The sequence below is a fragment of the Drosophila serrata genome, unplaced genomic scaffold (assembly GCF_035046125.1).
Source record: "Drosophila serrata isolate PLE 108 unplaced genomic scaffold, ASM3504612v1 contig_165, whole genome shotgun sequence".
Lineage (NCBI taxonomy): Eukaryota > Metazoa > Arthropoda > Insecta > Diptera > Drosophilidae > Drosophila > Drosophila serrata.
In genome coordinates this window covers 657,666-675,831 of record NW_028257063.1, presented here as the reverse complement: position 1 = coordinate 675,831, position 18,166 = coordinate 657,666, and the positions used below count along the sequence as shown (strand labels likewise).

The 18,166-nt window shown below is 36.8% G+C and overlaps 1 protein-coding gene across 7 annotated transcripts in view; it reads right to left on the bottom strand.

Moving 5' to 3' along the window:
• Positions 1–14,257, bottom strand: part of exp (expansion) — a 32,513-nt gene extending 18,256 nt beyond the window's left edge. For 2 of the 7 annotated variants that reach the window (XM_086826844.1, XM_086826842.1), the window contains exons 1-3: positions 13,891–14,060; positions 13,190–13,465; positions 1,712–1,859 (exon numbers count right to left, since the gene is read on the bottom strand). In XM_086826844.1, coding sequence (XP_086682970.1) covers positions 1,712–1,828 — 117 coding nt within the window. In that variant the 5' untranslated portion in view covers positions 1,829–1,859; positions 13,190–13,465; positions 13,891–14,060. Of the gene's footprint in view, positions 1–1,711; positions 1,860–13,189 lie in introns of all 7 variants that reach the window. The other 5 variants (XM_020945338.2, XM_086826840.1, XM_086826845.1 and 2 more) reach the window with 3 other exon arrangements.
• Between the last annotated feature and the right edge of the window lie 3,909 nt (positions 14,258–18,166).

Here is an 18,166-nt window from a genome sequence, read left to right as displayed (position 1 = left end):
TGGGCAGCTTGCCAAAAATGAATTAAAATGGTCAAGAGACTTGGGTAACATGGCTTTTAAAAGTTCGAAAATAAAGCTAACAGATTTTTGAAGCTTAAGGAAATCAAAGCAATCAAAGCAATCCCTAAAATAGATAAATACATAACAAATGTAAAACTAATTACGATACATATTTGTGTACATTCTAAAAGGCCTAAGCTGCTATAAAATATTTGAATATTTAAAATGCTTAAACTTCTCTTAAAACTTTTATTAACATTTCCCCTTAAACTATTTTCACCTAAAATATAGCCTCTAGACTTTTCCTTACAGTGTTTTAACTGGCACACCAATGTGTGTACTTAAGTATACCCAAAACCAACCATACCCAAAAAAAAAAAACTAACCGCTCCACACAGTTCAAAGGTTAAAATTACCCTAAAACTACAGTTAAAAGGACTCGCAGGCCAACGCAGCTGACTTGCATTATATTTTACGTCTAAAAAAGCAAAAAACCTATAAAAACTCATACACACCCAACCGAAACTGTTAGATATTTGGCTCGCACCAGCACGCCTTTATAAAAAGCCAAAAACCAAAAGGGTTGGCAGCATCTTCAATGGAATTCCCACACATAAACAAGGCGCATATGTATTATATACTATGCTATATAGTATATTGTATTGTAATCGAAGATGGGCTAGCGAAATCCGATCGAAACGAGCCACAGGCAGCGAAGAGCTCGTGCTGGGCTTGTCCAAACATTAGGGTAACCCATAACGCTTTTATGGCCTAGTGCTTGCTGCCATTACTGCCTTTTTGGCCATTGGCACGGCGTATGGCGTACGCTTTTGGCCCTTGTCTCTACTGCTTTTTGTTTTGTTTATTTTTTAGTGGCTAGTAGTTGGGCCCCTTAGGCAAATTAAAAATGCACAACGCAATGCGATGGCCTAACGGTAATTAATGCAATTGGTCAATACAACAAACACCAGAAACAAAAAAAAAAAACCTAAAACCTAAAACCTAAAAAACAAAAGCCAAAGCCTCGGCGTTAGTGCGTCTCATGCTGACCTCAATGCGGTGGACTCCACACACCGCACGTGCTGAGAATGAGCGACAGGAAAATGGCCACAAATCATAGAAGACGAGAGCCAGGGGAAGTCGGAGGAGTCTCAGAAGAAGTCGGAGAAGTCTGAAAAGTCTGAGAAGTCTGAGAAGCCTCAAGCCTCGAGCGGAAGTCAGCAGGCGATGGTCGATGGGCCAGGGCCGTCGGTTCTCCACTTTGCCAGCTCTCTATTCAGCTGCAGTTTATGTTTCAGTTAAAAAATCATTTATCTAAACTAATTAATCAAGTTATTAAGATATTAGTTAAGTAATTCGATTTTAATATGAGCATTAATATGATTTGTGGCCATAAGGAGGGTATTTTTTTCTTGGTTTGATACTAACCACAAAGATTATAAAGGTATTATAGTTAATAATTGCTCATAATGGTACAACAATTATAAGTTATTAATCAAGTAGAAGTTAGTGTAGCCAACTTACTTAAAATAATGAGTTATTTATGAGATCTTTAATCAGATCTTTCCTATTTACGAGATGTTAAAGCAAAGTACTTTGGCTTAAAGATACTAATTTCAAGTAGTTTAAACGGAAACAATGAATCATTACTCTTCAAGTAAAGTTATTTATATCATATTATTACCTAGAACTTCTTGTAGCTTAGACTCACCTTGTATAGTTTATCCTTCTGATACCAGACATCCTCCTCCTCCTCCTGCTGGGTAAATGTCTGGTCAAGATTCAGATCGTCGCGGGAACGTGATAGAATTTTTCGGCGTGACACCATCTTGTGTGCTGTTCTCTGGGGTCTCTGTCCTCTGCAAAAAAATCCATTGAGATGTGTGAATATTCGCGTTAATAAACCAAATACTTAATATTACAGATACATATATATATATACAGATGGTATATATTCAGGGAGATCTGAGGCCGGGCCGCCGCATAACGGTGAAAGAACAGCAAACACATCAAAACTCTACACACACTTTGTTGTGCTGACAGACGGCGGTGCCGGAAAAAACCCCAAATCCAAACCACAAAAAAAAATTGCAAAGCAAATACCATCATGGCATCCCTGGTGTCGAGTTCAACGCACCTTTTTCTTATATTTCCCTGGGATACTTATTGTTTATGACCTGGACTCCACTTATGTTTTTTTACCAGTCATCCCGCCTGCAGAGAGACCTTAAAATGCGTAAAATCAATGCAATCTGCCTTCCTGTATTCCCCATGCTCTGGTCTCTATGTATCTGGCAAAACCTCAAGAACTTGTGTTCTTTTATATGTAAAACATGCAATTTTTATTGATATTGCTTGTTATGATGATCAGGTTGTGCGAGCTACGCATCGCAGATGGGGGAATCGAGATCCCGCCGTAGGTATTTAGACTGTGAATCAGACAGACCCCGTGAGAGATACCATCCAAGACACGTTGACAACGGGCACAATAAAAGTAAATAATGAAGAAATCACCTGTAAGTTAAAGTGGGGGGAAATAACAGCAAAAGGTTGAGGTGTGGAATACCCTTTTTTGTGAAATATGATACCCAAGGTGTCAATCTATTCAGCGGTTGTAAGCGATAGGTTTATCATTATAATCGGTTATAGATATGTTACTATTATAAAGTTAGCAATTATGGGTTCAGAGTATAATTTCTTGATAATTTAGTTGTGTTTACTTAAGAATAATAACAATAATAGACGGAACTATGCATATTTTGATATTATTTCTGTTTACTTTAGGTTTCTTTACCTACAAATATTTATAAAGCGATATATGATGATATATTTATAATAATAACACACAGTATACACATATTCCTTTTATTTTCTTGTATAGCTTACATATTCATTAGCTTTCTATTGTTTTAAACTCTTAACGCTTTTTAAACGTATTTACCCCTCAGCTGTTAGAGTATTTCGATTGAAGTCTTTGTTTTTTTCACGGCTCGGTTTGTCAAGTTGATGAAAAAAACGCTGGTTGCATAATAAGCATCTATGGGGGGATCGGGGAATCGGGGACTTGTGGGGCGTTCAGGGGTTTCCGAAGCGTGTAGCGGCAAGAAAGTAATCTTTCTCTCCCTCTGAGCCCTGCCGCTGGGCTCTTTCTCCATGCAAATGTGCGAGGTTCGCTAACCTGTTGTCACACACACATTTTTTAGCTGTCTTCGTTATTAGTCTCTATAATTGTGGGGTCTTTTTTTGTTTGGTGTTTCTGCTTTCTTTTTGCTAAAACTGTGCGAATGAATGACTGATCGACAGCTATATTGGCTGCCTGACTGACTGACTGCCGGAATCTCAATCCATCTGTTTGGATGCTGCAAGGGCTGGCCATAAATATTCATCGCCTTTTGCACAATCTTGGCTGGAAATGCCGACAATATTGTCAACGATCGACGCCATTTTTTGTTTGTTTTTTAGCCAGCTACAAATGTATATATGTATCTTGCAGATTGCAATCGCATAACAAATGTTGTCGCTGCTGCAGCCCGATTTATGCAACAAAAGCCGTTAAATTGTACAAGTCTCTGGTGTCTCAGTATCTGCCAGTTTATTGAGCTGCATTTTCTTTTGTGTAAATGTACACACATATGTCGTGGTGTCTAAAGTATTGTTATTTATGGCCAACAAAGGGCCACTGTCTGCGACACAAAAAAGCAAGCCCAGAAATCACTGCTGCTATATAGAACATATATATAGTGTATATAGTCCGGACAAGAGCTCTTCAGGCCGGGCACGTACATTCAACAGACGTGTTCTAGTTTGGCTTTCGAGGCGAGTAATTACGTGAATTGCATTCTGAGTGTCATTTATGGTTTAAGAGATTAACTGTATGATCCTCACGGATATGTCTGTCTACCATGTAGTTTTGGGTGCAATTTATTTTTAGGAATAAAGGTTAGGGTTAACAGAGGAAGCAGTTCTTGAAAAAGGAAAAAGCTACAACAGATTGTAATTTTTCAGAGACAAAAAATGATGCAGAATAAACTATTTTGAAAGGTTTCAGAAGTGTAATGCCTTGAAGTATATTTCAAATAGAATCCATTTATATATAGGAATAAAGATCACATTTTCCTCTTTAAAAAATCTTTAAAAACTCCACTCTTCTTAATGAAATAAAGCAATATTTTAATGAGACACTCCTCCATCGAGGAATGCATTTTTCATGCGAATACTCCCTTAACCAATTACCGAATAAAAAGTGGTATAAAATATAAGCAAAAGAAAGCAGCAATTACAAGGCATTCTTTTATGGGCCACGTCAAATTAAAACACTTAAACGGCATCTCTCCCTCGTTCTGAGTCTGTGTTCTCGGAACAATTCTGGCCAAATAACGCTGACAGATCAAGAAGAGGCTGAGTTAAGTTCCTTTATGCGATGGACAATTAACGGCCCACAGCGATGAGCTGATGCTGCAGCTGGCGGAGGCCGGGCCAAGTCGAGTGGTGGCCAAGTGGTGCTCGAATATCCTGCACACTCACAGCCTGCGGATAGCCTGTTTTCGTTGCTGGACTTTTGGTAAACAGAACGGAACGGTGGATGCCACTTGATGCCATAAAATAAAGTCATCATGTCTGTGTGTTATTATTATTATTATTATTTTCCCCCTTTAACAGTTGCTGTGTGTGTGTGCGTGTTGACTTTGCTGATTTGGCTGCATGATAGCAATTTCCCTGATCTTTTACAGTTAACGTTTCGGCGCGAGCCTCAGGAATTGGGAAAATTTTTGAGCATCCATTAGGCCGGCAATGTCTGGCAAATTTTTCAGCCATCAGCATTCACTTTTCGCTTGAAAATAATACATTTTTCCCTCCTCGCACACGCAGCAATGTGCAGCAACTTTCACAAAAAGATCACATCAAATAAAATAAAATAAAATAAATCGGCAGCAGCCAGGGCAAAACCTGACTTTAAGCTATTACAAATCATTTAAATATGGCCAATTGATGATTATTTCTTAATACCATCCAGCCAAGTTCAATGCGAATGCCAATCGAACTCGGATTTAAATTTCAGATTCGTTGAACTTTCACAATTGTCCACAATTCGAATTGATATTCAATTATAAGCAGACATTTTCCGCTTATATATATATATATTCGATCCGTTGGGTTCAATAACTCCCCTCTGCCCGATTGACATTTAGCCGGCGAATCGGATTTGAAAGCAAAATATACAATAATTTTCGGTGCAAATATTTGGTTTTGGAAAAATATGTGTTGAAAATAATAATAATAATAAATCGGTTTGTTTACTTATTATAGAGTTCAATAATCATTATAGTGCCTGCCAACTCTATTAGTGTCTTTAATTCCCACAACAAAGGTGGCTTCTTTTTCTCAGATTTTTTGTGTTTAACCGATGACATTGACTCTCGGCCCACACACACTCTGGGTATTATTCCAAAAAGATGACGCCATTTGCTTAAAGTCACTGATTCTCGTAGATGGTTAGCTTTTATTTATCATGTAGGCTAAAAGTATATATGTGAATATTTAATTGATAAGAATGATTCATAGACTGCTTGGTTTGTGGTTTATTAAAATAGTTTTTGAATTCTAATTTAGTAACCTACGTATGCATTTTTGACTTGTTTAGAAAACTGCATAGGAAAATGTTTCTAGACAAATGTTGTTTGAAACATCCTAACACCCTAAAAGAATACTCATAGCTCTCAAATATTAACTTATTTAAAACCAAAAAAATGTATAAATATATTTAGTAAACTAGTTACTTTAGTGCGGAGGAATTTTCCCCACCATTAATCACCGATGGGTCGTCAGCACATGTTTTATGATTGACAAGCGGAAAACTCGTTTCATGAAACTTTCTAAAGAACTTTCCTCCGACTGGGGGCTAGGCAGGGAAATATATGCATATTTTAATGACAACATTCGCTGCATATTCAACTACCGACAACTACCGTCGGACTTTATGAATGAAAGTCAGCGAGCGTCATGAATTATTATTTTGTAGTTTTACGAGGGGAAAGAGCAGCAAAGCAACACGACGCTGGGCAATCAATAAAGAATTTTGATGATGACAATCGCTTTGAGCGCGGTGAGTGAACGCTAGTTGCATATTAATTGAATCGGCGAATGTAAATGATTCTAATGCAATTGCACCTGGGCCTAAACATGGAGATGGATATGGAGATGGGGGCCGGGAGGAGGCATCCCCACTCTGTGTTGTCAAGAGGTCGTTAGCAGCTATTTCAGAGTGTTCGAGACGAGACTCTGGAGTGCAAATAGTTGGCAGTTCGTTAAACCCAGTCGCTGATTACTGATTGCATTGTTCGAGCCGGGTTCAAACTGCAGCAAGTGCGTCACGAGACTTCAAATATTAGCTGAAAAGCTATGGGCTTTGTAGTAAAACCAAACAGCATCTGTAGTAGCTTGTTTTTGCATAATTTTCCCGCCTCTAAACTTGCAAATTCATTTGACCAATTTGGCTGTTAAGGTCAGACATGATGAGTTCGTTTTCGTTTCCGGTGTTATTTTGTTTTTAGCTAGAAAGTATTTTTGGCACTCTTAATGGATTCATTATGTAACCAGAAACTACATGAAAGTTGCCATCAAGCTAATGAAGCGGGATGCTGGACAAAAACATTTGATACTTTCGCAGACAGCAAAGAAGATGCTATATATATTATATAAGAGGCTAGAGATGCCAGTTAAGAATTCTTGTGGAGCCAGAGATAAATGATTGATTGGCCGACAACAGAATAGCCCATAACGAAATTGCTTTCACAGGGGTCAAGCGAAGAAGTGTTCTCCCCTAAAAAATCCCATGTGGCCATTGATTTGTGGCTAAATTAAATTAAGCAGTCATTGACTTGTGAGGAAAGGAGAAATATAGATGGGGAAGAAAGAAAGAAAGATAGATAGAAAGAAGAAATCTCCAGCCGGCCATTTGATAGTTCTTAAAGTAATGGCCAACTGCTGGGAAACCTTCAACGTGGTCCGGTAATCCGTTTAATTTTGTATTCGAGAATATATCCCCAGGTCGATATACAAATTATCGATTTGTTGTCCAAGTGATCAGTCCGATGTGGTAGCACTTAAAGTTAACAGAGGCTCTAATTGGAAGGTGTGAAATGTGTTGAGTCTTGAGATTATTATGTGTACATTTTAGGGTATTTTATAATCACAAAGATTACGCGATTGTGGCTTAGAAATTCCAAGTTTGCTTTCCATTTCTGCGTTATGTTTAAGTAAATAAATCAAGAGTCTAAGTACTTCCTTTGCTTCGGTGCTGCTCCTGTCACTTTCCCTTCGCCACTACCCACTAGATCGTGGACCCTTGAAATTAAAATGGGATCTCAAATTCGGTGCGTTGTGGTGGGCGAGGGATCGTCTGCCGGAGCTGATCATCATATTTTCCTAACGCTTGTCTGCAAATGCTTCCATTTGCATAGCGTGAAAGTGGCGTGTAGTCGGCGTTGGATTTTTACTGAATTCGGAACTCGAGACGCTATGGTTCAGTTCCTCGTTTGGGGTTAAGGTTTTCATTATGTGCGCGCGAAGCAAATTATGCAAAAATTGCTCGCATCGGGAAGCTAATAATGCGAAATCCGAGGCATTTAACATCGAATCGTATTGCGGAACTGGCATTTAACACCTGAGCGCATCGGCACCGGCAACGGCATCGCCATCGCCATCGCATCATGATCCAATCATCAACGGTAACAGGTAAGAAAAACAAAAAAAAAACCTACCTATGGATACCACCATCATCACCGACAGGTTGTGCATTTCGATTTCGCAAATAAAATACGAGTAGTAAATATTTCCCATGGCACGCAGCAATTATTAAGCCCCAAAATATGTTAAATCATATATATCTGTATATATGAATATTTGTGCCTGCGCATCTATAAGATACTTTTCAAAGTCATGTAACTGTCAGCGCTTTGCGCAATTCCCCCGAAAAAAAACAAACGGACGAATGGCTGAATGGATGGATGGATGGTTGTTTGGAATAAATGTAGATGTGGATGGAAAAATTAACATTTCCATTTTTTTTCATAGGTAGATCTTCGAATGTCTCTTTGGCCGGTTTTGATTGATTTTCGTTGCTAATGCACTTTCAAAATGTAAATTTACAAATTGTTTTACACCTTTTTAAAGCCTTTTGTTGGCATTAAATCAAGTGACTTGAGGTAACAAAGGAAAAACCTTAATGGGGAAAATGTTAGAGCACTAAATCTCCTGAAAAAAATCTTACACATAATAGACATAAAGCTGTAGCTTTGCAAGAGTATTATTAAACCAATAAAATGGTATTTCCCAATAATTTTAAAGCCAGCCATATTTATTATAACCTAAAATGTAATGCACAAGCCATGATCATATTTCCTAATAATAAAAATGTAATAAAAACATGTTATATTTGAGGATTAATACCATTTTACAAGCACCATGAAATCTTTACAATTTATGGATAAAATATTAAAAGTATTTCCTGGTTTAAAAAGTAACATTTCCCCTATTCAAAATATATTTATTGCAAAGTAAAAGCTATCAAATTTTAAAGAAAAATATCCTAAATATAAAACAACAGTAAACGTTCAGTCACTAGTTACATTATTTTAAAGTTTTTTTTTGCAGTTTTCCTAGTAAAATCATTGAACGAAACTTTAAGAAGCCAGAAACAACTTCGAAAACCTTTAAATTAAGTGAAATAAATCATAACCTTATACAGAAATGATAAACATGATAAAAAATTCCATACTTTCTGCAGTTTGGAATTATTTTCAAAGTGCAATGGCGAAAATGCGTACAAAAAAATGTCATAAATCTCCATATATGATCAGAAATATCATAAATATGACGCTGCAGGCGAAATGAAAAGCACTGCGTAAAAAAGTAGTATTTTCCTCAATTTTCATCAAACTTATTTCCAATCCCACAAATTAGTTTTGCTTTTAATCAACGTTGGAAAACAACATAAATCCCATGAAAAACGAGTTGACACTTTCATTAAAACGTAGCGAATTTTTTCCGCATTTTCGCGTTACGTTCCAACTTGCCCTGACCAAAAGCGAGGTCCGTGCAACAATTTGCTGGCCAAAAAAGCGAAAAAAATACAGGCTACAACTTCAACTAGAGTGAAAAGCAGAAACAGAAAAAAATACAAGAAAAGCTCAAAAAAACAAAACACGAAATTCAACAACACACGAAAAAAAGAAGACTGCAACTGTGGGGCTGCTTCTGCTTTCGTTTTCGCCTGCACGCTTCAACTGCTCCAAAACGCTTCCAGGGAGTGAAAGAGAGGACCTGTTACAATCAGAAAGAGACAGGTAGATTACAAGCCGAAAGAGAGCTGTGTAAACGAAGCAATTTGAGGCTGAAGCTGAAGCTATGACAGCCCGCCGTTGCACTAAATTTTCCACAACCGAGTGAGTTTGAAACCGAAACCGAAAAAACTGTAAACGAAACTGAAACTGATTTCTTTTAGTTACAAAAAAACAAAAACAAAAACTAAAAGAAAGAAAAGAAAGAGAGTTACACCAAGAAAAAGTATCAACTAGTTTGTACTTGAGAGACCTCTGATTTCTAAGCCGGAAATTCACCAGAACACAGAACGAATTGACTTTACTTTAAGCATTTCCTGACTCATTTGGTTTCTACGATTTAATGATAGGAATTTAATATGGTTTCCACTCTTTATACAAGATTTTCTGATATTAAATTTAATGCTAATGAACTGAGGGATTATTAAGTATCTTAAAGTATCTTATTGGTATCTTAAAATATTAGAATAAATTATATTTGGGATATAACAAACGGAATAAAGATCGATCTCACATCTAGTACAACTTTAAAATGTATAATCTTTTATCGTTTTCGATTTAAAGATATGTTCTGGCATTCCAACACTCTACCAAATAATATATCACCCTTTCAAAGCTTTTATCTATATTAAATTTAAGCAATTTCTTCCTGTGCACTAGTGTTACGTTGGCCATCATTAGTTGCCTCAATAAATGACAAAATTTCTCTCTCTCACTCTTTCTCTCCTACTCTCTCTATCTCTTTTCTCTTGCCTTCATTTAGTGCTTATCAAATGCTTGCAATCAAAAAATCATCCAGGTTTTCACTTTCCCAGTATTTGTTTAGTTCGTTGGCTGGCCAGAGAGCATCGTAATGATATTTGATAATGATAATGGCCATAATAATGAAGCCGGGGCAGCGGAAGTTTGTGTGTAACAATTCAGAAAGATCATAATATTTGTGTTGAAGCGCTTTGTTCGCCTGATTGAGTCAGCTATCGGCCCACAGAAAAAAAAAAAAACGCTACAGAATGTATGAATGTTGTATTTAAAATGCAATTTATACGCCGCCAAGCCAACAATGGGCCGAAAGGCGAAATAATAATGTTTTAATAAAGATGCCTTTGTCTGGTGGCGGGGCGGTATCTATATAGCTAAAAAGCTATCTATCTATCTAGCTGCTGGTATCTCATATCTGAGTATCTTGTATCTGTGTATCTGTGTATCTTTGTATCTTTGTATCTTTGTATCTTTATCTTTGTATCTGGCTAATCGACTAACAGCAGCCGACACACGTGCCTGGGCATCAAACCTAATGTCTCTTTCACACTTAGATGGCGCCAGCCAGCACATCAGCGGTTTAATTAACTTTTAAGCCACTGAATGCACGCACTCTTCAAAGTATTGTTTAATTGAGGATCTTTGAAGGTGTGGAGTCTCTCCATAGATTGTACAATCAAGGTGGGATAAATACCTCTATCTCTCTATATAGAAACACATATAAGTTCTTATTACTATTTTCTTAACCTGCATTGTATACTCGAAAAAGCCTGCATAAGATTAACCCATTTTCCCCGCTAATGAACGGTTCCCATTTGGAGTGGGGAATGGCTTGGAATTAAATAAAATGAATTCTGAACACATTGATGGCTCATAAAATATGCGCACAGCGTGAAAGGAAAAGAAATGGCCAGAAGCACAAAGAGAGTGAAAGAACGGTTAATCGGTCAAATGCAAATTCTTGACTATTTGGAATTTGGCCAAGACCGAAAATAGTTTGAGGCTAAAAGTTGGGTAGAGTTACTTAACGAATTTATTGCGCGACCTTTTTTCGGGTCTTTAGCTCCAGCTTGAGACTCTCGGACTCGAATTCGAACCCATTTTGTTGGGAAAATGTAAATGAAGTCAACGTTGTCTGCCAACTGACTGACATTTCCCATTAGCTCTCTTGGCCATGTTACAAGTATTGTCTGCATGCAGAACCTGGCTGAACTTTTGCCCAGCACGGATTTCAGCACTTCTTCTCTTCTCGAATTTACTTTTTGTGTTTTGTGTTTTGTTGCCACCGCACTTTAGAGGTCTTTTCAACGATTGTTTACATTTATGGATGCATAATTGGGTGCCATGGCAGCGGAGCTCCCCCAATGCCCCGACGTTCGTCACTTGTATTTAAATTTTGCCCACTAATTGACTCCCACAAAAAAAAGATGCTGAGCTGAAGCTGCAGAGATGATATGATGAGAAGCTGAGAAGCCGAGTCTGTATCTGAATCTCAAGCTGTAACTGAAGCTAAGGCTGAAGCCCAATGAAACTGCAAACTCATTCCGACATCGACTTCCTTCCTCTGCCGCTCGGGCTCTTCATCAGCTTCTTTATACACATTTGCGAGTGTAAATATATATATATATATGTATATATATGTCGGGGCAATTGTCGCAATCGGAATCGGAATGGCAACACCTACTGCACATTTTTAACTTGGCGCTGTATTTTATTTTATTTTTTTTTTTGGGCCGCCTCTCTTAATTATTAACTGCATTTGTTTTCGAAGGCGTGTTGGCAGACACAAAACTCATCCATCTGCTCAGACACCAGGGTCATGTGGAGACTGAGAAAAATAGGCTTTTAATTAGGTTAATTTAAGGAAACTTAAGGCATATTCAACAAATTTAAATCAAATACTGAAAAACTTTGACTTCAAACTAGATTTGTTGATTATTAGGAAGATGAAATAGTGTTTAACAAGATTTTAATAACCCATCAAAGTCTAGTTCTCATTTTATATATTAATTTTTTGTATTTAGAACTAATATTGTTAAGTTTTGTAAGTACAATCTTATTATTTATTAAACCTATTTATTTCTAAAAAATATGTTGTTTAAATGTGAAATCATATCAGAGATCTTTTTAAGGTTTTAATAATTTCATGCTTTGAGAAAGTTTAAAAATACAAATAAAATATGCAGCTGCCACCAAATCCTCTCTTAAACATCTATCCAACAGAGTTTAAGTAATAAATAAAAGGAATTGATTATAATTTTATAATTATTTCCTTCAGTGCACATAAAACAAGCCAAAAAGAATCATAAATTTAAAGACTGACAGACAGGTAAACTCAAAAAAGAGATGAATAACTCAAATTGGCTTGACATTCAGATGAATCTTTGTTTCAAATTCAAATTTAAATAACTCAATAGTCAAGATCAACCAGAATAAGCTGCATGAAGACATGTTTTCCTCAGTGTGTTTTTTGCTCAGAGAAAAATCTTTGGTTAAGAGTTACCTCAAACTCGGTGTTTGTTGAACTCAAAATTAACTTGACATTGTGCTGCTAATTCAGCACTAATCGTTCGAGGAACTATTTACGAAACTGTCCAAATTCGTTGATAATATTTAAATGCGAATACGCAATCTCAAAAAAAAAATCCAAAATCAGAAGAAACTGAAACAAAAAACAGCCCAAAAAGCCAACAAAGAGAGATGTTGTCAACCTTGAGAGTGGCTTGTAGTTGGAGCTCCGGCTTCAGCAGCGTTTTGTGTTCGCATTTAAATGAAAATGAAACTGAAACTGAAGTGTAGCAAAGGCAACACACGCCAAACTAACAGCAAAACAACAAACAAACAAAACATAGTCAAAGAGCCATAGAAACTACAGAAAAAGACGCGTAAGCAGGAAGTCGGGCGGGCGGGCAAAACAGTTAGAGAAAAAAGTGTGTGATTATGAATGGACACTTGGGGGATCGGTGTTTCCAGGAAGGCAGCAGGTGTTTAGGGTTTTCTCCTAGGGTTTCTCTCTTTATTTTAATGCATTTTTTTTCCTTTAGTTTCTTTTTTTCTGCTTTGCATGCGTGTCTCTTGGCCTCCCAACTCACCTTTCTGCTCAATTACTTTTGTTTTTGCTGCTGCTGCTGCAGTTGTTGGTGTTGCTGTTGCCGCTGTTGTTGCTGCTGCTGCTGCTGCTGTTGCTGTTGTTGTTGTGTCGAAACTGTTGCAAAATTGCTGATATTTTCCCAATGATTACGTATTCGCAGGCCCGACGACAGAGAGCTGCGTTCGAGGAAAAGTGTTTGCCCCTAACTGTTGTTATATCTCTCTCTCCCTCTCTCTTTAGTTTACTTTACTTTACTTTTCTTTACTTTATATATGTGCTGTAACAATGATTTTCTATTATTATTTATATTGATTTTGTAATTGCCTTTGTGTTACAATTACAAATTCCTTTCTCGTTGCTGCTCTTTTCACTTTATTAATTTCACTTTTTTCGTCGACGAGTGGGAAACGAGTTTGCAATAATTTTAATATTTAATTTGGCATTTTAATTTTGACATCGAGAAGCGAACGCGAACGGCGAAAGCAATTTGCCGAAACAGTATATTTATGCGTCTATTAAACTCCGCACACACACACACGCACACGCACACAAAATTTCTAATTCCCCCAAAAAACAGAAATTAATTAAATCGAAATTGTTGCTATCTCGGGCATCATTTTATGAACGCACTTCGAATTGCATAACGACAACGATGACGATGACGACTGCGCACACAAAAATTTCGTGATGATCAACGCTTACTCTTTTCTCTAACAAAATGAGATTTTAGTTTTGTGTTTTTTCTTTTTCTTTTAGTTGTTGTTATTGTATATTTATTTATAGGCTGAATCTTTCTTGTATTTTTTGTTTTCTGCCGGACTGCCGACGTTCCAGCGAAGCAAACGCACTCGACGACTTTCGCGACTCGACTGAAGGCTCAAGAGCAGAGCTGGGCTTTGGCAGCGACAGCGACTGAGCAGCTGCTTAAGGCAGCGACGCAGGCAGAGCTTACCTGGCGGCCTTACCTTACCTTAGCTTACCTTACTTCGTACCGTAAGTTCGGTTACGTTCGGTATTTCTTGGGCGCTTTTTTTTTGTTTTTCTTGTGTGCTGTTTCGTCGCCTTGTCGCCTCACGGCTAAGTTGGCTTAATAGCATTTAGCGTGTCCAAAGCTTGGGCAAAAGCTTTTGCTAGCCAAAGAGTTCAGGCCATGATCTCTCTCTCTCTCTTTAAGCAGACTCTCTTAAGAGAGCTTTCCCCTCGGGGCAAGTGCATTGGTCAAGGGAAGCTGTTTTCAACCATCTCTCAGACGCAGTTCGTTGCCTAAGTCTTTTGTTTTTTTTTTCTCGTAGCTTCTTCGATCAGAATCATTTACATGCGCCGGCCATCAATCTTTTAGCCTCTTTCTCTACCGCTTTCTACGCCTTAATTACATCATCAGCATATTTCTTTTTTGGCATTTTATTTGTTGTGTGTATTTTGGTTAGCCAATTAATTTGGTTTTTATTTATCATTTCGATACATGAAAGTCTGAGAGCCGACGCGATGAGTTGTTACGGCCTAACGGTATGGGTATTTTATTTATATTTTTATTTTTATCTGCCTGTTCTGATGGCATTCTGAAGGTCAGTCGAAATGTCAAACTACCTGCGGCAGCACATGGCTACGCCCGCAGAACTCTGGAATTTATGAGACAGGCAATTAAAAATCTGCATTTAAGACAGATAAATGTGCAACAAGTGCATGAGTGCAGCCCAAGAACTTGTCTGCCAAGTTAACCCGTTTTTGCGGGCAGAAATTATATTGTAAAATCACCATGAACGACAAACACGAGTTTGTTTCCCACTTCTGGGTGGGAAGAGAAGGAAACTGAGGGTAATAATTCATATTTTAAATACCCTGAAATTGCAATTAATAGATAAAGTATTTAAATAATATAATAGATTTCATAAAAGTTTAAATTAAGTTTATTTTTTTGCTCGTTTTACTTCCCAAGTTGCTTTAACACTTTAATCTTATTTAAATAAATTAAGCTAGCATGATTTTACTCTAATTTATCATCTCATAAAGTTATTCTAATGGATTAAATCATTCGTTTTTTTACGGTTTCGTTGAGTGAGCTTTAAAATCTTAAAATCCCTGTTTATTGCATTCATACCACCTGAAATATATAACCTGCAAGTGTATATAACCAAAATAAAGATCCCCAAGCTACTGATGATGATACATAGTCGAAGCAACAATGCTGGGAATGCTGTCTAGAAATTCGCATTCGAAGTTCGTTGCCTAAGTCTTTTGTTTTGATTCCACTTCGCGCTTCTTTCTTACGCTTGTTTATCGATAAGAGCAGCGAGAATATGAGTTCGTCCGTTTAATTTGTTCAAACAAACATGACTTCATTTCGTGGCAAACTAATGACACAACTTGTACGGCGGTAGTTTTGACTGCTGTCATATAAACATATCGCTTGGGTGCTAATTACCAACAGAGCAACAATAGAGTTGTAGTAGGAGTAGGAGAGTAGCCAACAATCAAGTTTAATTGATGCCATTATCAAATTATGAGCATTTCCAAGTGCGTCCGAGGAGAAGTCCCACAATGCCGTCATAAAAGCTGATGAAATTGCCAAGTGGGGGCGTATGGCTGTCGCTATGCATAGCTTAACTGGCAGTTTTCCCCCCGTTATTGGCCATGTTAATATGCAGGCCACAAGGTCTTGACTTCACTTTGCACTTGCTACACTTTGGTAATCCGTATTCAATTGGTCCGGACAGGTCTGGCATCGGAAATCGCGGAATGTCGAGGTGGGGCGGGGTGATTGCATAACATTCCGCACACAACACGGCCACCAATCAATTGGTCGCGTTAATGAAAAGTGAAAGACCAAAGTGAAAGACACACGACACGAAACCCAAAAAATAAGGGAGAACCCACAGGTGCGTTATTATTGCTTTTTATTGAGACCCAATTAAAGTCAAGTTCAAATGGCAGCCGCACCTCTCGGCGGGTAATTAAAAAGTGTGTATGAGTTGGGCCTCCTCGTCGATCGAGCGTTGCCAATTTGCTAACCCGAATCGGAACGCCTTTGGGGTCAACACACATGGTTTAATTATTTAATTTTTTGCCACCATATGGGGGTGCCTCCAGCCCGCTCTTCACAGCTAGTTACTGGGCTAAGCTCCTCCTCCGGAGCCTTGACAAACACGAATTGAAACCAAAACGATGCGAAGGAAAACCAAAACACACGCACAAAGTTCAAGTCCAACTGGTGGCAACTGAAGATGGAAGATGGAATATAGATACATGGATATATGGAGAAGAGCAAACAAAGTGGCCAAAACAACAAGAAATAATTAGGGGTTCAAATAATCTGTGGTATTTATGAATGCACCAAGACAAATACAAATTTACAAGGAGGAGGGGTTTTTAAATAAAGACTTTTGTTAAACTTTTATAACAAACAAAAAAGGGAACTATATTTGGGAAGTCGTAGTCTAAATACCATTGCAGCTTGCAACTGAAATTCAAGATTAAATTGAAAATGTATTATAACCAAGCTTAAAGAATTAGCATCTTTGAATAGATATTCAAAGATATTTTTATATGAGTATTTTATGGAGAAATCAAAATTTAAAAAACGCATAACTAAGACAAAAAATCCTTAATTTTAATTCAGTAAGCTTTCCCATGCTAATTTTTATTAGGATAATAAATCTGCATACTCAGTTTATTATTTAAAAAAATTTCAAATTTGATCAATTTTTGAAAATTTTAACAATGTAAAAAATTGTGTATAAAATGTTACGAAATGTAAAAAAAAAAATTTTTCTTCCGAAGATGGCTAGATAGTTTCATTTTTTGGTACTGATCAAGAATATATATGATTTATAGGGTCGGAAATGACTCCTTCACCAGTAACAAGCTTCTAACTAAAATTATAATACCCTGTAAAAGTTTAAAAATAGTCTTCGATTTGATAAAACTCCAGCACACATGGCGTATACTTAATGTGAAAACACTTGAATTAAGTATACGCCATGTGTGTCTTAAGGAAAAATAGTTTACAAATTTATAATAATAGGTACATCTAGTCAAAAATCAGGCTTTGCAAATAAATTATAAGATAGAATCGGAAATCGACCATAACTAAGCAAATTTTAAATGCCTATTTTTTCGACAAATCAAAGTTTAAAAAACTCATTACTAAGTCAAAAAGGCATTAATTTCAATTTGGAAAACTTTCCTATGTTAGTTTTTATTAGGTTAATAAATCTGCAGACTCCATTTAAAATTAAAATTTTTGTAAATTTTTGACAATTTTAACTAATTATAAGAATTTTGAAAAAATTTGAAAAAATTTATTTTCTTTCTTACATGCCTAGAATGATTTGTCTGTTAATGCAGATCAAGAATATATATGATATGTGGGGTCGGAAATGACTCCTTCGCTGTTTTGCAAGCTTCTAATACATTGAAAGGGTATAAAAACTTCATAATTATTGTTTTTATTTATATGTGTGAGATTATATTATAATTAGCTTACCAAATAATATTTAAAATTTTTTTTTTAATTACTACACAGAATGCAGAATAGAAAGTATAATAGTTTATTTTTTTATTATTCATATTGTTATATCAATAATTTCTCTCAATAGTAGACGTTTGAATACATTGTAATCCTCAAAACTACTTTATTCTTTTCATGAAAATATTCTCATGTTCTTATAAAATCAAATAGTATTGTCCGAAAAACCAAACAATGCAAAGTACAAGTTCTTGGTATTAAAACCACGAAAAACTCAATTGTAAAGATGTACGAAAACTGGGTATCCCCCTAGTCTTTAGAATAAGCTTGACAACCAACAATTGTTGACTCATTCGCGGCTCATTCAAGCCCGACTTGGCATAATCATTCAATTGGCAACAAAATTCCTTTATTCTTTTGGGGCAAAACAAACAGAAAACTTGAGAAACAAAACGGAAACAGTGGGCAATGGAAGCCATAGACCAGTTCTGCACACCACGAGTGGAGCTCCGA